We start from the raw sequence: 25,925 nt of genomic DNA on the forward strand, positions 1-25,925 counted from the left end.
GAACCTATTGTGTGGCTGCTTGGATACATCTTGTCTCCGTAACATTAGGCTATTTCTACTCAATTTATTCACACAAATCTTTAGCAACAGACATTAGTGCTGACTTGTGCACATATCTGAGTTACATTGCTTTTATGCTCACATTATTAAAAACAAATCTGGTTTTTAACTCACTTTACCTCAGTCACCCTTAAGCCAACAAATATAAGACATGACTTTTTCTATGTAAAAGTTGTGGGATCATATTTTAAAAAACTGAACCATAACAATTGTATAGCTAATGTAGTAAGTCAAATATTCATGAGAGCTTCCCAGTGTGAGCACCTGAGATTGCCGTCACAAATCACTAGTTATTGGCAAGACCAAAGCAGCAAAGCTAAAAGGCCTGTCTTCATGAGTGTTGTACTCGTATACCTCTAGTGACCGTCTCCATTTTGTGTTTCACTTTTTTCCTGATCTTATTTCATATAAGTCACTTATTAAGTCATTTATTTTTGCATCCACTCACTTGTTCTCTGTCACATATTCTTTGACTTTTCTTGTAAACAATGCTTTAAAAATGCAAAAGCCATTCTATGCTGGAGGGCCAAATCCACCCTCCTGGGCATAGTTTGTCAATCCATAATTTAGGAGCTTGTTTAGAAATGCAGAAATCTCAAGATTTACCGCACCCCAGACCTACTGAATTAGAATCTGATTTTAACAAGATCCCCAGGGGATTTGTATGTACTCTGAGGTTTTTCTCAACTCTAGCTGCACATGAGAATCACTTTGGGGAGCTCTTAAAAAATACTGATGCCTCAGTCCCACCCCTGGAGATTCTAATTTCACTGGTATGAAGTGGAGCCATGGTATTTCTACGTAAGTATGGCGTACCTCGGGGATTTTGCAGTTTATGTTCCAGACCACCATAGTATTGCAATAAAGTGAGTCTTAATCTTTTTTGCTGGTAGAGAGTCTTGCCTTCAATTTGTAAAACATGCAACATCAGTGAAGTGCAATAAAGTGAAACAATACAATGAGGTATGTCTATGTTTTTAAGAGCTCACCAGGCAATTCTAATGTGTAGTGTAGGGGAGGAAAAGCTGTTTTGCCTCTACCAATCTTAGATTCATTTGCTGGGGCCCAGTAAATTAGGCTGAAAAAAGACAGATTACAGGAGAAAAACAAGTTTATGAACATATGCATTGTGCATACCCATGGGAGTACTCAGTGTTGAGTAACCCAAAGGGGTGGTTAGAGTTTGGACTTATATAGCATTTTAACAAAAGAACCACAGAGTTTTAGAAAAATGACAAGACAAAGGAAAAGGACTTTGAGTTTCTAGGACAGCAAATTGTGGGAAGATAATATATAAGGGAACTAATGGAAGATAAGGGTTAGTTAGTAAAGTTTGTTATGTAGATTCCCTGGTGCCTTCTCTGGGCTCATAAAGGTTTAGAGTTGTCTCATGATTAACGTCTGTCCTTCCTGCTAGAGAAGGGAGAGTGGGTATGTCTTTACAAATTTATATCCTTTCAGGCAAATGGGCAGGGCAGGCAGAGAGCTTTTCTTTTTACTTTTTTTCTGACAAATCAATTTAACTTTTTTTTAATTATTAGTTTCAGGTATACAAAACAACGTAATGGTTAGACATTTACTCCCCTCACAAAGCGATAATCCCAACAAGTCTACGTAGATAGCAGGAAGCTTTTCTTGTATTTGCTTCTTAGTTGCCTGAATTCAGCTCAAAATGATCCTTATGCAAAAGTGGCGTATTTTGGAGTGGCATATTCTGCTTCTCTTCAGGAGCCAGGATTGAGAATTGGTGTTCTAGACGAAGCTTTCACAGTCGTAACTGCTTCTGCCACACTGATGTGGTAGATGAGAAATACTGGCCAGAGTAATTTGCAACTCCGCATTCCCAGTGGGAATCTTGTTTCCCTGTTGCCTGAAGCTGGGTTAGACTTGTGACTCGCCTTGAGCAGTAGCATGTGCAGAAGTAACGTGTAAGGTCCAGAGTCTGGGCCTCAAGTGGCCTTGCTTTTAGAACACGCCCACTGCCGCGGTAGAAGCCCCTGCTAGATTACCGATGACTGAGGCCATTTGGAGAGAGACGGTCAACTGACAGCCAGTGCTGAGGCGCCAAACACGGGATCGATTCCAGCACCGCTGAGCAAATGACTGGCTGCATGAGTGACCCCGTGAGACCAGCAGAACTGCCCCGCTGAGGGCAGCTAACTTACAGAATCGTGAGAAATAATAAACTATGGTTTCAGGACCATTAAGTTCTGGAGCAGTTTGTTACGCAGAAATAAGTGAGGGAAGTGGGAAGCTGCTGCCAAATCAGGATCTCCTGACCAGATTAAAGCTCTGCTGCCTCCACCGTTATTTTCACTAGCAAAATTGATGCCTCACGTCCTGCCTTGTCACCAAACGCAGTTCTGACTCCAGGTATTGTACCAGTGTATCTGATTAGCGGACCCTGAGCACTTCTGGAACCCTGACCCAAAGGATACCTGGGAAATACAGTTTTTAGCTTTCCAGTCCCTGTAATACGTGAATGTACCCGTATAGGTAATAAGAACAGATGTTCAGTAATAAGTACTAGGTAATAAGAATAGATGCTCAGTAAGCCAAGACATAGTTCTTAGTTCTATCCAACAAGTTCTGTATGTCCAACTGTATAATTCCCTATATCTACTCAACATATGTATTCTGTATCTGAACTTAACCCTGGGGCCACCCTTTATAACATGTTCTTGGTGTCCTCAGCCCAACTTCTGTTGAGATTCTCAAGGTACATATTATTCTAGGCAAAAGGTCAGGCTTTGCTTCAAGTCCAGAGTCCCAACCTAGTTGTGTTTGTGTTTCTTTTCAAACATTGTGCTTCAGAATTTTAAATGAGTTATGAACTGTAGAAGAAGTAATCTTTCATTAGAACCGATAGAGTACAGAGCCTGTATTTAGTGGCCTCTGAGAGGGCATTTGAGGAACCATTGAATAGTTGAGGAGAAGTAATACGAGGAAAGCAGAACATGCAGCATGTTAAAACAAAATGTTGGAAGTTAAGCTGTTGCTGTAATCTAGGCATGAGGTAAGGGACGACACTAGGAATGAAAAGAAAATGTTTGTTATTTGACAGAGTTGGGTTTTAATTGGATGGTAAGAATAAAGAAGAGAGAGAGAACTCCAAAATGACTTCAGTATTTTTAACCTCAGTGATTGAGAGAACTGTGGTCCCACTGAACGAATAAGGAAGTCAGAAAATGGGGCGGTTTGTAGAGGTGGATGAGTTCCATTTGGAATATTAAAGTAATAGGGAGCATATCAAAGTGGAAATAATTAAATATATAGTTGGAAATACAAAACAAGAAAATTGAGGTTAGGACTACAGAAATATATGTGAATCATTTACTTGCTTAGAAGTCATTCAGGCCACAGAAATGAATTCTTTGTTTTTTCCCCAAGGGTAACATGATAGTAGGTTTAATAAAATGTTAAAACCGATGTCATCCCACCAACAGTGTACAAGGGTTCCAATGTCTCCACATTCTCAATAATGTTGGCTTTTTTTTAATAGTCATCCAACAGGTGTGAGAAGATATTGTGGTTTTGATTGACACGATTAATAATGGTGAACAGCTTTGCATATACATGTATTCTTGGTCTATTCAAGTGTTTAGCTCATTTTTGAAATCATGTTATTAGTTTTTTTGTTACTGAGTTTTAAGAGTTCCTTATATAGTTTGGAAATTAACCCTTTATTAGATACTCGTATATCAGATATTTTCTCCTGTTCCATAGGTGGACTTGTCACTCTTTTGATTGTTTCTTTTGCTGTGCAGAAGCTTTGTAGTTTGATGTACTCCCACTTGGCTATTTTGGCTTTTGTTGCCTGTGCTTTTAGTGTCATATTCATGAAATCATTGCCAAGACCAGCGTCATGAAACTTTGCCCTCATGTTTTCTCCTAAGATTTTTCCATTTTTAGGTTGTACAGTTAAGTCTGCTATCTATTTTGAATTAATATTTATGTGTGATATAAGGGCCCAACTTCATTTTTTTTGCATGTGGATATCCAGTTTTCCCAACACCATTTATTGAAGAGCTTATACACATTGTATATTCTCATCACCCCTGAAAAGGTCAGTTGACCACATATACATGGATTTATTTCCGAGCTCTCTATTCAGTTCCACTGGCCTATATATCTGTCTACGCCAATGCTATATGGTTTATTTTGTTTTTTTACATCAATCTCAATGTGGCCTTTTCCTTATATCCTTAGTTATAGGGGTTCTGTTCAGCTAGTCTTTGAAGTGTTTTTCGAGGTTGATTGTCTTATAATTTAGTTGTAATTTTAATGTGATCATGGGATGAGGCAGACATAGCATTTACCTATTCTGCCATTTTGGACCTTCTCCTGAATTTATTCGTTTATTTGACCAATGTGTTTTAGGAGCTGGGTTGCAAAGATGGGAAGGCCTGTCTGATTTCTGCTTTCAAGGAGCTTTGTGTCTAGAAGGACACTATGTTTACAAAGCGCAATGAGAACAAACAGGAAGGGGCCTCTACGTTGTCTACTTTGGGGAAGTTAGTTTTACAAAAGAAGAAAAAAAGCTGTAAAGGAACTATTGGAGCCTTTGAACATATCTGTCATTAAGGGATAGAAGAAAAAGGGAAGCCATCAGGACAGTGAATTTGAGAGCAGGGAGAGCAGGCTTAGAGGACCTGGCTGCCCAGGTGTCATCGTAGTGTGAGGTGTGTGGAGGAGGTCGAACTCTATAGGGACTCCAAAGACAAAACCCTTTGCAAAACATTTGGTGGGTGTCCCCCAAACTGGTAGTGAAATAAATAGGTGGGGAAAATCCGTCACTTTTTAATGGTCAGTACTTATAAAAGGAAATAGTAATTTGAATTTGGAGTGACTTCAAGGATAATATGTTTAAATGTTTGCTCTGAAAATTGACAAAACTTCAAACAAAATAAGTCATTCTCTGCTAATTCAAACTGACAATGTGGAGTTCTTCATCTTTTTTTTTCTTTTTCAGATCCATTTTCCTTTATTTTGCTTTTTCATTTAAAAATTATTTTTAGTCATAATTGATATACAATATTATATTAGTTTCAGGGATACAAGATAGTGATTAGACATTTATATACCTTCCGAAGTGATCACCGCAAGTCAGCCGTGTGTCACCATACGTAATTACTGTATTACTGACTATATTTCCTGTGCTGTACATTACATCACTGTGACTAATTTTATAACTGGCAGTTTGTACTTCTTAATCTCCTTCACCTTTATTGCCCGTTCCCCACTCCCCTAGAGTTCTCCAGCTTTTTACAGGACTGCAAACTCTGTGTGGTGGATGGATACAAATTATTTTGTTGATTGATACATAGTAACTGCACAAACAAGTTCCCTCTAAAGTTGCTGTAGTTTGTGTCTCTCCTTTTCCAGAAGGCACAATTCAATGATTTGACTTCTACCTGGGACTAGGAGTTTTGGCTTCTTTTGGGCTGTCTGGTGTGAAACAAACTGAGATGGTGATGGTACTGGCCAAGCGGGGAGGCTCGGAGAGGTTGATGTTTGCAAACTTCATCTCTGTTTCTAATCTGCTATTTCCTCCTATAGGTTTAACTTATTTATTCAGCAAAAATGTGGATTCAGAAAAGCACCCAGGAAGGTTGAACCTCGAAGATCAGACACGGGAACAAGTGGTGAACCATACAAGAGAAGTGCTTTGATTCCCCCTGTAGAAGAAACGGTCTTTTATCCTTCTCCCTATCCTATAAGGACTCTTGTAAAGCCTTTTTTTTTTACTGTTGGGGTAAGAGCTCACATCACTAGGAGTTACATATCTTGCTGCAGGTGTAGTTCTGTATAGTACTATTTGTCCTGTTTGGGCTCCTTTAAGAACAAGTGGGGGAGCTGACAAAGGATCGGGGTGTCTGGTGTCATGAATGATTACAGGAGTACATGAATTAAATAATTGTTGTTAGAATCTGGTTCAGTTATGTAAGCACCGGAGACAAAACTTAGGGGCCTCTTACTTGGTATAACATTTCAGGTTGATACTTTGAATTGTCTTTGAAAATTTCTAGATATAAAGAGGCCCCAGGGTACTGTGAAGTTTAAAAATACGGGAAACAGTTAAATGTTCTTTTCATCTAATAGGTTTCACTGTGACAGATATTCCTTCCATTGTTTGTAAAAAACAGTGAAGATGAAATATTGTTCTTGGAGTTATGTATAGATCTGTTTCTCTTTCAAATTTATTTTGTAATATGTTTTATGTAGTTTACAGGCTGTGCATTTGGAGCAGCTGCTATTTGGCAATATGAATCACTGAAATCCAGGGTCCAGAGTTATTTTGATGGTATAAAAGCTGATTGGTTGGATAGCATAAGACCGCAAAAAGAAGGAGACTTCAGAAAGGAGGTAAAGATAAACACGGCTTTCTTTGTTCTAGATGATCACCATATTTGAAGTCTGGTTATTTATGAAGCATTTTTAGTTAATAGCAACATTAAATCAGTAGATGGAAAATCAGTGAACTTAATATCTTTTTAAAAATATCTTCTTTAGAGTAAAATATTTAGTAATGTTTTGTATATTTGGCAGTGATTTTTTTTCTTTTTTTAAAATAAATTTTATTTGGAAACATTGGGAAACAGCATGTTTCTCCAGGGCCCATCAGCTCCAAGTCTTCCTTCAATCTAGTTGTGGAGGGCATAGCTCGGCTCCAAGTCCAGTTTCTGTTTTCAGTCTTAGTTGCAGGGTGCACAGCCCACCATCCTATGCGGGAATTGAACTGGCAGCCTTGTTGTTGAGAGCGCACCTTGTTGTAGAGAGCCTGTGCTCTACCCAACTGAGCCATCCAGCTGCCCCTGTGGCAGCTCAGCAGTAGCTCAGCGGCAGCTCGTTGTCTTCAGTCTAGTTGTGGAGGGCACAGCTCACTGGCCCATGTGGGAATCGAACCAGCAACCCTGTTGTTCAGAGCTCATGCTCTAACCAACTGAGCCATCCAGTTGTCCCACCAGTGGTTTTTATATGCACAAAGCATTTTCTTTCTGGCTTTTCATTTTCCTAGCCTGAAAGTGTTTACCGTATGGTGATGTGCAATTTTCCTTCTGTTTTAGATTAACAAGTGGTGGACTAACCTAAGCGATGGCCAGCGGACTGTGACAGGTTTGTGTTAGCTTACACGTTTTAGCCATTCAAGGGAAGAGAAATCAAACGAAAAGGTACAGTATGTCACAGTCAATGGCTTTCGTACCATGTTCACCGTGGTTTAGAAGACATAGGGAGTCTCTGTACCTTCAGGCTAATGTAACAGTATAAAAAGTAGTGTGGCGTAAAGGTGTACGTGGTGCTCTGGGTCAGTTATTTTCTAATTTTGTTGTAGAATCCTAACGTATGAAATAGATTATGAATAATTATTACTTCCCTTACTAAAGAAACTAAAGGGGACATTAAGTACCTTCTTTATGCAGAATGCTTTATACACATTCTCTCCCTACCTCACAGGGTTGCTTACAGGTTAGTTATTTCCCTTTTTGCAGATAAGGAAACTGGCTTTCAGAGAAGGAACTTTTCGAAGGTCACATTGCTAGTAAGTAGTAGAACTGAATTTCAAAACCCATATCTGTCTCATTCTAAAGCCAATTTTTACTGTACCATGCTGTTTATAAAAATCCTCTTTAAATGTAAGAAACATGCCATGCATATCATCATGACAATTTATTTTTGTTCTTTGTAAATTTTAATAAGCAAATCTGACTCTTCAGTGTAACGCTTATGTAATATCTTATGGACTTAATTTGAGAAATTTAGGGAAATGGATATGAAAGTTCTTGAACAACTGTGTAGATAGAAAAGAAAATTTTCCTAGGGAAATAGCAAAATACTGCTTTTTCTCAACCATGGTTAGACTTAATGGTTATCTTAATTTTCTGTACCTGCCTAAGTGGAGAAAGGGTACTTAACCTTTATTCAGGCTGTTTCCTCTGTTGGGAGGATTCAATTTTTCTGTTTCCTTTTGGGAACCTGATCTGGTCTTCAACCTTATGTTTCTGACATTTCTTCCTACAGGAAATGCGTCTTTTTCTGAACTCATTGCACCTTTTAATCATTTATAACACAACCTGCCTTCTGTAATTTACATGTAGCATCTCTGAGGACCAGGAGGAGATTTTTCATTTTGTCACAGCGCCCAGCACCTAACTTGCACACGGTAAAGGCACTCAGTTAAAATCTGCTGAGTGAACGAATCTAGAATAGGATCTTGAATCAGAGGATTGAGATTTTTCAAAGACATAGTGCCATACTGTAGAATTGATTAGTCGGTGAGGTCTTAATGAACATAACGTCAGGGTAGTTCTGTACTAGCACGTCTGTTTTCATGGGGATTAATGGTATTTTTGTCTGTTTTCTGAAAGTAACCAAAACTGACCGCATTTCTTTAGGATAGCAAAGTTTTGATTTCCTTCGATCTTTTCAGTGTCCCAAAATTAGTTGATACCTTAGTACTAGTTCTTTGAAGATGGTAAAGATTTTATGCCATTTAACACTTAAGGAAACCTGGGATCGGAATTTATAACCTTTGTCATGCCAGTTTGAATCATTTATTCAAAGAAGTTGGTATGTAATTAAAATCAATTCTTTCGCCCAGATTTTTCAGTCAAATCAGTCATTTGGCAAGAAGGACATAGCAGTGGAGAGAGACAGACATTGTGATCTAACCACCAACTTGAGTGTAAAGTGCTTCAGACCACATAAATGTGAATGATCATGCTAAAGATCTTAAATTCTTATTTTCAGATTATCTAAGTGACTTTTGAAGGCTGAGGAAATGTTCTTTCAATCTGTTCGGTGTCACTTCAGGCTTTTCTTGTGGGAAGTAATTATTCCGGTAGCAGTGATTTTAATTTCACAACACTTGTTAGCGATGCTTAATAATTTATTAACTACATATTAAGATTCTCATGGTTAATAAACTTGTGCTTCTGTTATGTCTTGGCACTTTTCGGAAGTGCCAGTTCTTACCTTGCTTAGCTCTCCTGATTGCTTCCCTTAGGCTGACCCTAAATGGCTCAGGTCCTGGTTTTAATTGAGGATAGATTTATGGAGTGACAGATTCACTCTGTGCCACTCTTTTCCTTGAATTGTAGATGTTCTCTGAGTGTTTCTTTTTTTCTTTTTGTATTTTGAAAGAACTTGACAAGTCCTTAGGAAGCCACTGACCTGAGGCCAGTGTGCTGCTTTGATTTATAGTATTTACACTTAGACAGTGGCAGCATGAAAGCTCTAATGGGTTAAGATTTCTCACTATTACACCAAACATTGTATGTAAAGATTTCTTGGTATCTGAATCTAATGGGTTCATTAACTTGGAGTGCAAAATTTTGGATATTGCAAGTTCAGACAGCAAAATGTTTTATCCAAATGCATTTGGTTCCTTAGCTTGAGATAGCAAGCAATATCTCAACATTTATTCATATCTCTTTAGTTCATATCTCTTTGGATAAGGACATTTGAAACCATAAGAAATACCTGTAATTTATTGTATTATTAAGGTGGAATCCAGTGGTGAGGTAAAATACCTCCCTTCCTTTGAGCTGATGTCAGGTTTGGAGTTTTTAGTTTTTGACTCTTCTGTCTCAAGCTGTCCCTGGGAATCACTTAATAAAGAAGTGCTAGACCAGCACCTTTCTATGTGAGGCCGAGAGGCTAGAAACTGCTTTCTGGGACTCTGTCCCCACAGCTATGTAAAATGACAGTGAAGTATTTGTAATATATTGATGAAATAAAGAGCAGGAAGCAAATGAAAAAAAAAAAAAGAAGTGCTAGAAAACTGGTCTTAATCCTTTTTTTGCTGTTGTTTGGTTGGTTGGTTTGGGGATATTTTTTTTGTCTCAAGTCTCTATTGTTACACAGAAATATTTCCCCAAAGTTCACATTGCTCTGAAAAAAAGTTTTTACAAGGTCACCTGGTGTTTATGGGATGAGGGGAGCATCGGGCTGCACCCTTCAAAGTTAGACTTGCCCCTGGTGCTTTTACGTTCCAGCTAATCTCCTGTCCTGGTGTCTTCATCTGCAAGGCGTTGCAGCCTGTACTGAGTGTCCCAGGCAACCCCCAGGAGAGTACTCCCCCTGCCTCTTCAGCTTTCAGGAATGCCTGTGAAGGACTTGCCAGGTTCTCCTGTTAGCTCGGCAGAATGCGGACTTTGCTGGATTGGGATTCAGGTACAGCTGAGAGGAAAGACCTGTCAAATTATGTCTGATCGAGGCGGGGCCAGGGAGGAGGAGGCTGGGAAGAGAAATCTCCAGAAAACTGTGCCGCAGCGCCTCTACTGGTCCATATCTGTCGTCAGCTCCAAAGTGAGGCAACGCTGTGGCCCAGGGCCCAACTCTTCTGCCGCAACCTCTAAAGTCTGTTCTTTTTTGTTGCTATTCTATTTCTACCAGGATTAATTTACTTTTTAGTTGCAATTTTCTTTCCCCATAAACCTTTCAAAGGTTTTGAGCTATACCTCCCAGACTAAGGTCTCCTTTCCTATTCCTGAAGTTGGTGGTAAGGCAGTGTTTCACTTGACCTTTTAGTTAATCTTGATTTTTTTAAAAATCCATCACTGTTTTTCTTGTAACTTTTGTCTTCCCAGTCTTCAGACAAGTTATTTCTGGGGAAAGAATAACAAAATTAATGTTTGAGTGCTAACTAGGTTTCAAGTACGATGCTAAGTACTTTACATACATACACACTGTTATTAATCCTTATCATTGTTCTTAATTATAAAAGCTCTGTTAGAGATATCCTCATTTTCAGATCGGGTAACTGAGGCTCAGAGAGGTTAAATAATTTGTCTGAGATCTTTGGAGTCTTTGTCATTGTAAAACGAAGAAATGTACATGGTAACTAACCTCTTAGATAGTGTTAAAGAATATTTAAGTGAAAAATAATTTCTCTCCCTGTAGATTTCTGGTTCTCTTCATTTTCTGTCTGCATAATCATTGCCTTTTTAGTTCTTTATGTATTCTTCCAAAGCATCTGTTTGTATATAGTCTTTTATATCTGTCTTTATGTATGGTTTAAACACAAGTGGTAGCACGCAGTACATGTTCCTTTGCACTTTCACTTTTTTCCACTGGATATTTTAAAGGACATTTCATATTAATACAAGTAGATCTGTTGCACTAGTTTTAATTTGTTGAAGTATAATATATGTAGAAGAATGTGCACATGTCAGACGTATAGCTGATTTTCACAAGCTGAGCACATTCATGTGACTAGCATCTAGATCAAGAAATGGAAATTACTAGCACCCCAGGCTCATTCTTTATGTGCTGCCAAAGCGAGCCCAGGCTCATGCTCTTTAATGGCTTTGTAGTCCATGTAGGTGAACACTGTGTTAACAATAAGTCTTCTGTTAATAGGTATTTAGGTTGTTTTTAATCTTAATTCTGCAAAGAATACTGCAGCAAATATCCTTATATAGAGATCTTTGCACGCTTATGCAAGTATATTTTTAGGATAAGTTACTGGAAATAGAGTTGCTGGGTCAAAGAGTATGTCCATTTAAAATTTTCTGTATTGTCAAGAAGGTGTACACCAATTTAAAATCCTCTAACAATGTATCGTTTAAATAAGTCATTTAAACAAATCAACGTTTTGATTTCTAAAAGCTCATGGAGAGGTTAGATAGTCCCATCTGCCCGAAGGGTGCAGAGAATAATAACCCCTTTTGGTGGTTAATAATTATTATAAAGGTTTTTATCTCATTGTGAATTTGCCCCATTCTTTCCATCTGCCCATATCAGTTATGAACTATCTTCATCCCAGTAGGAAGACGGAAGATGGATAGTGTCTCTGGATATCCTTTGATTCCAGGAAACTGGGGGGCAATCCTTAACTAGTTGTGTGATACTGCAGGGAAGAGACACTGTAGCCGCTGCATGAGGCTGATGTGTCGGTCCTGTACGTGTAGCCCTGTTCCCAGGACCTGAGACAGGGGCCGCTTGAGCTCCATTCTTTGGCCGCTGGGATATGTGTGCTTGTAAGTTTCAGGACTGGCCAGGTCTGGCTTCCTTCAGGTGGAGGAGCTGTGGAAGGGTGAATTGGCCCACCTCAGAAACAGAGGGAATCCTGTACTTAGCTGTTGGACTGCAAGTGGGATAATGAGTCCTTTTTTAGGAAGAGAGAAAAAGAGGTCATACCACCTTCCATGGCCTAAGGAGGAAAACAGACTGCGGTCACTGAACCAAGCAATGCTTCCCAAATCAGTGTTGTTTTGTTTTAATGAAAATATAATTCACTTATAACATTCACCATCTAAAAGTTTATAATTCAGTGGTTTTTATACTCACAAGGTCATACAACTATCATCATCATCTAGTCCCAGAACATTTTCGTTATCCTCAAAAGAAACCCCACATGCATTAGCAGTCATTCCCCATTCCTTTGTTCCCCTCAGCCCTAAGTAACCACTAACATATTTGCTTTCTCTGTGGATTTGCCTGTTCTGGACATTTCATACAAATGGGATCACATCTTATGTGGCCTTTTTTGCTGTTTCTTTCACTTAGTGTAATGTTTTAAAGGTTCACCCATGTAGTGGTGGTAACTGTACGAAGCTCCAGCTGCCTGCCGCTTGAAAAAGTCAATAATAGAGAGACGAGGTTGGTGGAAAGAAAAGCAGGTTTCTGCAGAGTGGCAGCTTTCCGGCAGGATGGCAGACTCCTGTCCAGAGGCCACCTCTCCGTTGCTAGAATGGTCGGAAGGTTTTATAGGGACATAAGAGGAAGCAGAACAAGGAAAGAGGGAGTCAGGCAGGCAGGTCCGAGCACTGACATCACTTCCTAGGGTCTGTTCTGTTTAGGATAATGTTGTCTCCTGACTTGGCCACCGTGGCTGGGGCTTTATGTGTCACCAGTAAAGACTGCAAGGGAGTTGCAAAACGGATTCGGTGCCTGCATGCCTAAGGGCTAAGGAATCCCTTTTTACAATTAGTGCTCTGCTGATTAATTGGGTTAGCAAAGATGTGTAGCTTTGAGAAAGGGAACAAAGCAGGGTTATTAAATCAAGTCGTGAGGGGGAGAAACAGAAAATAGCTGAGCGATAAACTATGAGGTGAATCAAGCTATAGGCTAAATTACTGATTTCTTAAGTTTCACTCTTACAGTAGCATGTGTCAGTACTTCAGTTCTTTTCATGGCAAACAGTATTCCATTTTATGGATATGTCACATTTTGTTTATCCAGTCATCTGTTGATAGACATTTGAGTTATTTCCACTTTTTTGGCTGTGGACTTTTGCTGTGGACTTTCACGTGTACATATTTGTGTGGACATAGTTTTTCATTTCTCTTGCTAATATATCTAGGAGTGGAATTGTTGAGTCATGGTATTTTAAGACTTTTTTTAAAATTGTGCTTAAAAAAACATAAAATGTACCGTTTTAACTATTTTGAAGTGTACGGTCTGGCAGTGTTAAGTATGTTCACATTGTTATGAAACATTTCCAGAATTCTCTGTTTTATAAAGCTGAGACTCTGTACTCATTACACAACAATTTCCTTTGCCCCCTCTCCTCAGCCCTATGTAACCAGCATGCCACTTTGTTTTTATTATTTGACTACTTTAGATCCCTCATGTAAGTGGACTCATATACCACTTGTCTTTTTTGACTGGCTTACTTACTTCACTTAGCGTAATGTCCTCAAGATTCATCCATGTTGTGGCACATGACATAATTTTCTTCCTTTTTAAGACTGAATAATTTATTGTATTGTGTGTATATATCACACTTTGTTTATCCATTCATTCATCGATGGACATGTGAGTTGCTTTCACTTCTTGGCTATCGTAAGTAGTGCTGCTGTGAACATGGGGGTGCAAGTAGCTCTTTGAGACCCTGCTGTTATTTCTTTTGGATAAATACCCAGAAATGGGATTGCTGGATTTTATGGTAGTTCTATTTTTAATTTTTTGAGGAAACTTCATACTGTTTTCCATAGTGGTTGCTCCATTTTACAATCCCATCAACAGTGCACAAGGGTCCTAATTTCTCCACATCTTTGACAACACTTGTTATTTTCTGTGGTGTTTTTTTTTTTTGGATAGTAGCCATCCTAGTGGGTGTGAGGTGACACATTGTGGTTTTGATTTGTATTTCTCTGATGATGAGTGAGTGATCTCTTCATATGCTTGTTGGCCATTTGAATAACATCTTTGGATAATAACAGTATTCTTTGAAGCACAAACATCTTTAATTTTGACGAGATGCAGTTTATTTCTTATTACTTGTGTTTTAAATGTCATATCAAGGAAACTGGCCTAATCTAAGGTCACAGAAATTTACACCTGTTTTCTTCTAAGAATTTTAAAGTTTTAGCTTTTACATTTATTACTTATTTTAATATTTTTTAGATTCTTACATTTAGATTTTTGATTAATTTTGGGTTAATATTTGTATACAATTTGAGGTAGTGATCCAAATTCATTCTTGTGCTCATGAACATCCACTTGTCTCAGCACTATTTGTTGAAAAGACTGTTCTTTCCCCATTGAATTGTCTTCGGCCCACTGTAAAAAACCAGTTGACCATAGATGTATGGATATACTTCTGGACTCTCAATTGTGTATGTTTATTCTTCTGCCATACTGTCTTAATTACTGTAGCTTTGTGTTGTAAGTTTTCAAACTGGGAATTTTGAGTCTTCCAACTTTGTTGCAGCCCAGTTCCAGGGAGAGCTGTTGTTCAAAGTCTTAGCTGTAGGGGGGCGCAACTCACTGTCCCTTGTGGGAATCGAACCGGTGGCGTTAAGAGCACGGCTCTCCAATTGCTTGAGCCACCAGGCCGCCCCCCAATCATCAGTCGACTCTTTAAGGTAGATTTAATTGTCCCCATTTTACAGAAGAGTAAACTGAGGCTCAGAGGTTAGGCCTCTTGCCCAGGTTATAGTGTAAGCAGGACAGAGTTAATTCTGCTGGATTCCTTCACCCATACCTTTAGACACTGTGCAGCGCTGCCTCAGCAGGCCTAGGCTTACCACACATTCTCACCTGCTTCTGGGGACCAGCCTATGCTGTTTCCCAGATAAGGAGCCTTTTGTCTGGTGTCTGGCTAAGGTCAAAAGAAATCCTCTTTGCTACCCAGTCTCTGAGTCTAGTAGAAAGAGCAGGAATTCTAGAGCAGGAATTCTTGTTTGGCTGTTGTCTTTGGCTCTTTGAAAACTTGTATCTCTGAGAGCCTCAATTTTCTCATCTATAATTGGCCTTCAAAATGGGATATGCAAAGAAAAAAATACCTTTTACTTTTCTCATTTCTTTTGAACTTGTTAGTGTGTTTTATAATGATTTACAGTAGTTTGAGTACATCATTTGTGTATGCCTGTTCGGTTGTGTACCGATGCGATACCCAATGATAGGCCACTGGTCTGTGAAGTGAGAGGCTCGGACTGCAGTGTGTCCCAGTGCCAGTATTCTGTCGTCACTTACCAGAAAGGTTTCTTGCATTTGAGTTGAAAACTTGGCATTGTTAACTCTTTGGCTACTGTTGACCTTTATATCTTTGGTTATTTTTCCCTTTTTCACATCTTTTTCTCTAGTTGTAGTGTCTTCAGCCAGAGATGCCCTCTGCTTCTCTACAGTGCTGTCTGTGGTGCTTGTGGTTTCCAGAAGTGTGTGCTGTATGTCACCGGTTTCAGGAAGCAGCCTGGAATTGGCAGAGTAGGCAGAATAGTTGTTGCCATATTTCACCCTGGCAGGCAAGTTCAGGAGCCCTATCTTGCTCTTTTTGCATTGAAACATTCGGTTGGAGCAAACTGCAAAGCTTGGCTGATTGTCTTTCTGACCATGGACACCTGGGCCAAACCACTCTCAGGTCTTTACCTTGAGACATCAGTCACTATGGACAAGAGCCTAGACCTAAGGGAGTTCTCTGGGTAGTAAAGATGTTTAACTCTCCCCAAAAGACTAACGAACCCGAAGCAGCACTAACCACTGCTCACTTTCTTTAGGATAACCCCCTGAGGTCTGTTCCTCCATCTGAGGAGACTTTGCTCTCCCTCTGCCCGTCTGCGCTGCCCAGGCTGCCAGGTTCCTCAATACGACATATACATAGTGCTCAGAGTTGCCTTGCTCATGCCCCTTTTCCTCATCCTTTCATACTGTCCCCTCCTCATCTTGAAAGAGTTCTAGTTATTTACCAAAGATGGTATAACAGCTGTCACAGTCCCCACTAGTAAGAATCTGATAAAATTAATGGTACCAATTCAGTTAAATGCAGTAAAACACCATTTAATGTGCTCTAGACAAGAAAAATGCTTCCAGTTTATCTGTGACACACCACCAATTGTAAGGTGCAGCCTGATTTCAGATATTAAATGGGAAAAATGTTCTAGACTCTATGAAAGCGGTAGCTTCCTTTCCTACCTAACTCTCAATTAGGAGAACAAAAACTGGAGACACTAGGAATGCCAGTGCCTTCTGGCAGTGCCTTATGGAGCCTTCTTCTGGAGCCTTATGGAGTGAGCAAATACGGAAGCCAAAGGTGACTCTCAAATGTAGCGGTTGGCAGGGGCTGTACAATGAATATCTTGTAAAATATATCCTCTTACCAGAATGGTTGGAATCAGTCCTTTTTGTCATTCAAAGTGTTGAAAGGGCTAGGCTAGTTGCCTGTTGCCTAAAAAGACTGCAGGAATGAATAAATGTTTAAATGCCTTTAATTCACGTAGGTGAGTGTCTACTATGTACAAAGAATTGTGGTACATAAAAATAATGTTTGTGGTTTTTTTTAAAGATTTTATTGGGGAAGGGGAACAGTGTGTATTTCCAGGACTTCATTGGGGAACAATGTGTTTTTCCCGGGACCCGTCAGCTCCAAGTCAAGTTGCTGTCCATCAGTTTTAGTTGTGAAGGGCGCAGCTCAGCTCCAAGTCCAGTTGCCGTTTTCAATTGGTGGCACAGCCCACCAGCTGAGCCATTTGGCCACCCCTCGGCAGCTCAGCTTGAGGTGCTGTGTTCAAACTTAGTTGTTTGGGGGGGGGCGTAGCCCACCATCCCTTGCGGGGAGTGAACCGGCAACCTTATTGTTAAGAGCTTGCACTGTAACCAACTGAGCCATCCTGCCGCCCACGGGGAGGTCAGCTGTACATCAGCTCAAGTTGTTGTCTTCAATCTAGTTGTGGAGGGCGCATCTCACTGGCCCATGTGGGAATCGAACCGGCTACCCCGCTGCTCAGAGCTTGCGCTCTAACCAACTAAGCCATCTGGCTGTCCCAAAATTAATATATTTTTTAAAGTTTGTAGTTTTCAAGAATAACAATTTTGTGACTAAATAGTTAATTCTATCATTATTCTATCATTTCATTATTCTATCATTTCATTATTATCTAAATAATAATATTCAGTTGAGTGGTAGTTCTAGTAACATCAGTTCTTGCAGGAAAATGAAAGTCACCCAACTCCCAAGTGTAAACATATTTTCAGAAGCAATTGCAAAATTCTTCCAGATTATTCCTGAATTCTTATTTCATGAGTATTTTTCTCAGACATATGGATCTTCATCTACACAGATAATCTGCACATGTTTCATAAGTTTAAGACGCATACCATTCCCTGTGGAAAAGAAGTGATTTCATATAGCTTTTCTGCTCTTGGCCAAAGGACCTAATTCTGTATATTACTTCTGCTTTGGCTTGGCCATTTTCACACAATAATTGTAGATCTGATTATTTATTGAGAAGAGTAGACTGTTGTGAAGAAACGAAATACAGATTTAAGTGAAGGAAGTGAGCCCCTAGAGCATTTGCAATTTTCCAGGAATTCTCTGATTTCACCAACCCATGACAGTTTTGATAATTATAAGCACTGATTTCACTTATTTTTCTTAGCTTACTTTTTCTCCCCAAGTATATAATACTCTTATATGATTGTGGTAGGAAGTCTTATTCAGGTGAACTTTTGATAAGACTTTCTTTGCTCTTATTTTGAACCTCCTTAAATTATAAATATTTATTTTGTAGGTATCATAGCTGCAAATGTTTTTGTATTCTGTTTATGGAGAGTACCTTCTCTACAGCGGACAATGATCAGATATTTCACATCCAATCCAGCCTCAAGTAAGTCTAACTTGTGTGTTTTTATTTTGAAGTAGAGATAATATGAAAGAAAATACGCTTTATGTTAATAGAAATGCTATAAAAAGGATGATTTTTGTCAACAATTATGAGCCAAATTGAAGTATAGGCTGTAAGTTCTTTGAGAACAGGGACCTCAACTCTCTTACTGCTGTTTCCCAGGTACCTACAGTGTACCTTGCACACAGTAGGTATCTAAACAGTTTTTAATGACTTAAGATTCGTGATCACTGCAAATTTAATCTTTGAGAAGACTGTTATATACAATTTCTAATCTATAATTGAAATTATTTTGTAACTAACTTTTGCCATAAGGACAAGTTGCTTTCATTGAACTGAGAGTTTTTATTGGTTGCTTACCAAGTAGGAAGGAGATTTCAGATAGCTTTTTACCACTTTGAAAAATGCTCTTAAACCAACTTATTTAGGCTTTTAACTGCCTCTGTTTTTGTTTCCCATGTTTGATTTGTTTGATATTAATAATGAAAAACATCTAAAATAGAGAATTTTTCTGGCTGTGTGTTGCACAACTACCAGACTGTTTTTCTTTCTCTTGTAGAGGTCCTGTGTTCTCCGATGTTGCTGTCAACGTTCAGTCATTTCTCCTTGTTTCACATGGCAGCAAATATGTATGTTTTGTGGAGCTTCTCCTCCAGCATAGTGAACATTCTGGGTCAAGAGCAATTCATGGCAGTGTACTTATCTGCAGGTGATGAGCTTTATTTAATCTTGGGGGTCTTTCAGAGTGTAAGCACTCTCACCTATTTAGAGAAGGGACAAAGGGAATGATTATATCCATATTCTACATACAGTAAGTGCTTAGTACATATTTGTTTCTCAGACTGTATTTAGAGAAGACTACCACAGACTGGTGGGGGTGGTTGTCTTCCCTGCTTCTCATTTTGTGGATTTCCTCTTACGTGAATTATTTAACTACTATTTAGTTTTAAATTAGGTACATAGGAATTAAGGTTTAGTATAGAACTTAAGCATGTTATTTTTATCTCATTAGGCCTAGGTTTCTTTAGCCTCAGACTCATTATTTTATAGATAAGTGGTTCCCAGATTTCCTGGCTGTCTCAGTCACCTGAATCTTTGTTAAATAACCTTAAGCTCATTTCCCGCAGTATGTTCAATTTCCAGAAAGCTTTAGATCAGAGTTATCCAATAATATTGTCAAGAATGAGTTTATTTTCGCAAACATACATGGTAGCATGGAACCACTCTAGCTGTGGTCCTGGAAATAGCATCATTTCTTTATTTCAACTAGGAAATGGTGATGCAGGATTCCAGGTTCCTAGATGCTACTAAATTGGCAATTGGTCGGTTAAATTTTACTTAGGTCTCTGTCTTTGCAAAATGTGCTAATTAAAACCATAAGGTATAATTCATTCCTAAAACCATAAGGTATAAAATTCATTACTAAAACCCCTTCATTTAAAACAGTATATCTGGCAGTTATTCTGTAGTGAAAAAAAAGCACTGAGCTTTTTCTGTAGTGAAAAAAAGCACCGAGCAAGACCTGAGTTCAGATCTTTTTTCTGCTACCAGCTGTGTGATGTTGCAGAAAAGACTGTACCTCTCTGAGGATAATGATACCTCTCTCATGACAGGGGGTTGTAGAAAGAATTAAATAGAAGCATCTACCACAAGGCCCAGAGTGGGTACTTAATCACTGTTAAATACTCATGTGCATCTAGTTCCTCAAAACTAGAAGCTGAGCAGTATCTCTGGCCTGTAAAATAAGTGTGTAGTTCTTTCCCCAAGCACTAGTGTGGTTGTACGTACAGAGGGTCTATTTCAGGGTCCATTTATTCCTGCTCTGTGGGAAGTTGTTATTTAAAATGGGCCACACTCAGCTCAGATGACATTGGAGGCAACGGGACCTATAAAGGATCCTCTGGTCTAAATCGGCAGCCGAATCAGTCACTCAGTGGACGACATGGGTAAAATATAGACTCTCTGGCCCCATTCCAGAGATTCTGATTTAGTGTGTGGAGTGCAGCCCAGAGGATCCCAAGACAGTTGGTGAGTTAGGGGAACTAGTCTCTTCTCTTCATGTTACAGATGAGGAAAATGATAACTGAGTAAAGGCAATGACATCACTCAGCAAGTTGGGCCGCGGGCCAGACTTTTCCTCCCTGTAAAATATCTGAAGTGAGAGGCGGAGTAAGTGTTCATGCCGGCCTGAGTCTTGTAGTGACTCGGGTAGAAAGCCCACACTGTTGGTGTCTGTGGGGTGGGGATCAGAAATGGAAACCCTTTCTGTAGCTCACCAAAATTACTGAAATGTGACTTACTTCGCAGGTGTTATTTCCAACTTTGTCAGTTATGTGTGTAAAGTTGCCACAGGAAGATATGGACCATCACTTGGTGCAGTAAGTATTTCCAATTTAAAATTTTTTAGGTTAGTTAACTTCATTTTGAAATAATTTTCAACTTACAAAAAAGTGGCAACATTAGTGCAAAGAGTTCCTGTATACCCTTCACCCTCCTGTTAACTACAGAATCAGCACAGTTCTCAAAGCCGGGAAGTCAACATTGAAACAATTCTATTAAGTAATCTCTCTCTAATTTAGAATGTATATATTTGTAAAGCCTTGTGAATTTCAAGCTATACCTTTTAACCGTTGGTCACTTACATGTACTTACTGGGACGGAGTGCACGTCAGGATCCGTCAGCAAGGTGAGCAGCCTGGGTGTCCATCAGTAGGTGACTGGATAAAAAAGATGCGGTGTATATGTATACAACAGAATATTAGCCATAAAAAAGAATGAAATTTTGCCATTTGTAGCAACGTGGTAAGACCTAGAGAATATTATGCCAAGTGAAAAGGTTGGACAGAGAAAGACAGATACAGTATGATTTCACTTATATAGGGAATCTAAAAAACAAAACACATGACCAAAAACATGAAATAAACAAATATAGATGAGTATGATCTTGTTTTGTTTTTTAGATTCCCCATATAAGTGAGATCGAACAGTATTTGTCTTTCTCTGTCTGACTTATTTCACTTAGCATAATGCCCCCAAGGTCCACTCACGTCATTGCAAATGGCAAGATTTCATTCTTTTTAATGGCTGACTAATATTCTTTTGTGTGTGTATATGTATCTATACAGACATATGTATACAGAGGGTGCCAAAAAAATGAATACACATTTTAAGAAAGAAAAAAATCGTATTAAAATTTGTAATAGTCAATATATACCAATAACAAAAGATGAATACATGTGTATACATTTTTTGGCACCCCAGGTATATACGTATATTATCCCAAATGGCAATATTTCCTTCTTTTTATGGCTGAATAATATTCCATTGTAGATATACACCACATTTTCTTTATCCTTCATCCATCGGTGGATACTGTGGTTGTTTCCATATCTTGGCTGTTGTAAATAATGCTGCAGTGAATATGGCGTGCATGTATCTTTTCAAGTTAATATTTTTGTTTCCTTTGGGTAAATATCCAGAAGTGGAATTGCTGGATCATAAGGTAGCTTGGTTTCTGATTATTTGAGGGACCTTCATACTGTTTTCCGTAGTGGGTGCACCAATTTACATTCCCATCAACAGCACACAAGGGTTCCCTTTTCTCCACAGCCTCTTCAACAGTTGTTATTTCTTGTCTTTTGATGATAGCCATTCTAACAGGTGTGAGGTGATAGCTCATTGTGGGTTTGATTGGCATTTCCCTGATTCATGATGTTGAACACGTTCTCATGTACCTGTTGGCCATCTATATGTCTTCTTTGGAAAAATGTCTATTCAGATTCTTTGCCTGTTTTTTAATTAGACTTTTTTGACACTGAGTTGTATGGGTTCTTTATATATTTTGTATATTAATTAACCCCTTATCAGATTATAGGATTTGCAAATATTTTCTCCCATCTGATAGGTTGCCTTTTCATTTTGTTGACCGTTTCCTTTGCTGTGCAGAAGCTTTGTAGTTTGATGAAGTCCCAATTGTTTATTTTTGCTTTTGTTTCCTTTGCTTTTGTTTCCCTTTTTTTTTTTTTCGTGGCATTAACAGTTTTGAACAATGCAGGGCAGTTATTTTATAGAATGGCCATCAGTTGTCTCTTCCCTCATAATTAGATTCTGACTGTGTGTTTTTGGTTGAAATGCCACATGAGTGATGTCGCCTCAGGTATCACAGCTTGAGGCATGTGGTGCCCATCTGCCCTTTAGTGTCCATTGACTGTTAAGGTGTGATATAGCTTCTCTACCATAAAATTATTTTTTTTTTCCTTTTAAGATTAACAAGTAATTTGTGAGAAGATACTTTGGGAATATGTAAATATCTTGATATCTTGTAACTGTGGTTAATACAATGTATATCTGAAAGTTGCTGAGCGTAGATCTTAAAAGTTCTCATCATAAGGAAAACCAAATTTGTAACTGGTAACAGATGTTAACTAGACTTACTGTGGTAATCATTTCACAATATATATAAATATCAAATCATTGTGTTGTACACCTGAAACTAATACAATGTTATGCCAGTTATACCTCAATTTAAAAAAAGGATGTGGAAATGTTCTAGCTTTTAGGAGACCAAAGAGACACGACAACTAAATGCAATACATAATCAAAGGGGAGGGGAAATAGCTACAAAGGACATTTTTGGGACAAATGACAACTGGAACCTGTCCTTCCCCCACTACCCAGAATAGCATCCATTGATTATTATAGCTTGAATCAATTTTTACTGTGATGGTTGTTGTGAGGGTAAAGGTGTACATCTAATTAGCTTTCCCTAATATTAACATCTTCCATAATCATGGCTCACTTATCAAAACTAGGAAATTAACATTGGTACAGTCCCATTAACTGCAGACTATATTTGATTTTCCCAGTTGTTCCATGTTCTTTTTTTGTTCCAGGATACTATATTGTATTTAATTGTCATGTCTTTTTAGTATCCTGTAGTCTGTGATGGTTTCTCAGTCTTTCCTGTCGTCTATGACCTTGATACTTTTAAGGAGTAGTGGGAAGATATTTTGTAGAATTCCCACATGGGAGTTTTATCATGTTTAATAAGTGACTGCGATTTGTCTCTACTAAGAACTTTGGTAGGAGATGGGTAAACTAAGCTAACCCGACTGCCTCTCTTTGCTCTCTCTCTGGTTAGCCTCTTCGCATTCCTCTACCTTACGATACCCTCTGACCTGCAGGCTTGGTTCAAGCTGTTTTAATGCCTACAATAAGACTCTTCCCATCCTGTCCCATTTTACCTGGCCACCACCTGGTCACCCTTCCCTGCAGAGTTTGATGTCACTTATTAACCTGAGCGCTCCCTCCTGTGTGCTGCTGCTATGAAGCGTGCTGTCCCCATCATAGCTGACCGTATTTAGTTTTTATTATGTCTTTCCTGCCACTGTGTAAGCTCCATTAAGCAGGAACTGTAAGTGTCATTCTCTGTATCCACAGCATCTAGATAGTGCCAGGTACATAGTAGGATGCAAATATTTGAATGAATGATTATCACGAGATTTAACGTGAACTACAGATTGTGATCTAATTTCTCAAATATTCTACCACTTAGAGGAATTAGGAATATGTCCAACATTAAGAAAGTTTAGTTAAATTAGCATTAATTTATCCAGGAAATATTTCATAGCCATTATAAATTTAAATTATGAAGATTTCCTAACAACCTGGAAAAGCACATATAAGAAAAAACAATGCAATAATTATAATTCAAGTATAATAAGAAATGGTTGATTTGTTGATCATAAGGTTGTGAGATTGTGATTCTTACTCTCCAATACAAGGTTGTTGGGGTAAATGCTTCCCACGCAGGTGGATGCCTGTGTGTCCCCGGGAGGGTGCGGTGAGGGGAGGGTCCTGCAGAGCCAGGGAGCAGCACAGTGTGCTTTCCTGGGGCAGAAAGTGTGCTCAGAGGTGTTGAGGGAAACGTTTAGTTTTATTATGAGGTAGGATGCAAATGTCACATGATTTTTTTTTAAGATAAAATATTACTTTTAATACCACACATGTGGGTTTTTCTGGGCAAATTTATTTTCACTCACTCTGGGTAGGGTAGCTTTGTTGAGGGTTGAGAAATTCTTTTTTAGTCATGAAATGAAATCATTGGACATGCTTCCCACTGTCCCTCGAGTTCATTAAGCACTCGTGCTGGTTGTTAGACATCTTGTTGCCTCTAGTTAAATCCTTTCCAGGTGGTCACTATGTGATGGATGTGGAGCCCCTTTGACTCATATTTTGTACGTTAGTAACTGAAAGTTTTTAAGCGTTGCAATCACCTAGAAATTTGTGGCTTATTAACTTTCTGGAAAAAGTGTTCCTGCTTTTGACATTGTAGTCACTAAGCAGTTGCGCATTGAGAGTTTCGCGTTTTCACCAATGTGTTAATTTGCAGTCGGGCGCAATCATGACGGTCCTTGCTGCTGTCTGCACTAAGATCCCCGAAGGGAGGCTGGCCATCATCTTCCTTCCGATGTTCACGTTCACGGCAGGGAACGTGAGTACTTTTATGAAGTGAAGATTGGGGACAATGGTGGTATTTTTCTATTGACTGAATTCTTGCCCTTAAGTTAGAACTGTCAATGCTGGAGGAATGAAAGTTGTACCAGTTCTGTTCTCTTTTGCTTGCTTGCAGGCCCTAAAAGCCATTATTGCCATGGATACAGCAGGAATGATCCTGGGATGGAAATTTTTTGATCATGCAGCACATCTTGGGGGAGCTCTCTTTGGAATGTAAGTTTGAGTGTAACCGACGGCTCTTTTGGGGTCCTCTTTTCTCCACCCCTAAGGAAGGCAGAGTAAGGCAGCTCTGTGAAGTAGGGCAGGTAGGTTTGGGAGGGCGAGGAGTCCTCAACACAGTCCGCTTTGGCTTTGCCCTCTGAGGTGGGGTATGAGACTGTCAGCCTCGCCCCTGCCTTCATCGTTTGTTAGACATCGGCTCTGTCTTTAACCCCCGTTAACCTCAGGTCACCCCAACTCCTGACCTGTCATGATCCCTAGCCCTCCAGTCTGGGCTGTCATCTCCTCTCCCCACTCTCAGGCCTCCTCCCCCTGCCCAGACCCTGCCCTGACCCCCATCTCACAGTGCTGGGCACACACACTGTGGGTGGGGCTGTTCCTCTGCTGCAGTGAGTGTGTACGCACACTGTGTGACTGGCGTGGGGACCGTAAACCAAGGGGACCACTTAGTGGCAGGCACTGAGCTACTTACCTTATATTATTACTACCTCTGTTTTACTGATGGGCTCAGACGTGATGTTCCGCAGGCCAAACAGCTCTTAGGTATTCACAGCAGAGCAGAGATTTCAACCCAGATCCATCCAAAGCGCTTCCCGCCCCGTCAGCACCATATTGAGTGCAATTGCTGGGGGCACAAGGTCTTCCATTTGTGCTTCAGAGGATGGGCTCTTGCCTGAAACAATAGTGCTGTGGCGTCTCTGTCACAGCGCTTCCTCAGGACTCCTGGAGCCCGTGTCTGTGGGATGTGCTGGATCCACCTTCTTGCATAAATGTTACCTTTTGCCCTTACTTGGTTTTTACTTTGTTTCATAACAATGGAAAAACTTAAGTTTTTGTTTTGTTTTAAAAGTAGAAAAATCTAAGTGGAGCAGTTTTGCCCAGTAGGCGGTGGAATTAAATGCCATTACAGTTTTCAGTGATGATTAAAGAATAGCACATGTGAGTTCTAACTTGAACAGCAGCACATTATAAATAGTAGAAACTGACCTGATATTACAGTCTGAGGAACATAAAGACTGACGAAAATGGGTTCTGTTTTATGAATACTAAATTTATCTGGAT

The 25,925-nt window shown here is 39.3% G+C and overlaps 1 protein-coding gene across 6 annotated transcripts in view; it reads left to right on the forward strand.

Annotated features, from left to right (window-relative positions):
• The window catches only part of PARL (presenilin associated rhomboid like), a 30,904-nt gene that overhangs the window by 3,021 nt on the left and 1,958 nt on the right, over positions 1-25,925 (forward strand). Inside the window, exons 2-11 of one of the 6 annotated variants that reach the window (XM_081062863.1) lie at positions 5,620-5,815; positions 6,286-6,426; positions 7,128-7,232; positions 7,551-7,600; positions 8,080-8,221; positions 18,015-18,110; positions 18,688-18,837; positions 20,436-20,506; positions 24,520-24,621; positions 24,760-24,857. In XM_081062863.1, the coding sequence (XP_080918989.1) occupies positions 18,077-18,110; positions 18,688-18,837; positions 20,436-20,506; positions 24,520-24,621; positions 24,760-24,857 (455 nt within the window). In that variant the 5' untranslated portion in view covers positions 5,620-5,815; positions 6,286-6,426; positions 7,128-7,232; ... (1 more) ...; positions 8,080-8,221; positions 18,015-18,076. The remainder of the gene's footprint in view (positions 1-5,619; positions 5,816-6,285; positions 6,427-7,127; positions 7,233-7,550; positions 7,601-8,079; positions 8,222-18,014; positions 18,111-18,687; positions 18,838-20,435; positions 20,507-24,519; positions 24,622-24,759; positions 24,858-25,925) is intronic. The other 5 variants (XM_081062865.1, XM_081062862.1, XM_081062864.1 and 2 more) reach the window with 5 other exon arrangements.

The sequence above is a fragment of the Rhinolophus hipposideros genome, assembly GCF_964194185.1.
Source record: "Rhinolophus hipposideros genome assembly, chromosome: 2".
Classification (NCBI taxonomy): Eukaryota; Metazoa; Chordata; class Mammalia; order Chiroptera; family Rhinolophidae; genus Rhinolophus; species Rhinolophus hipposideros.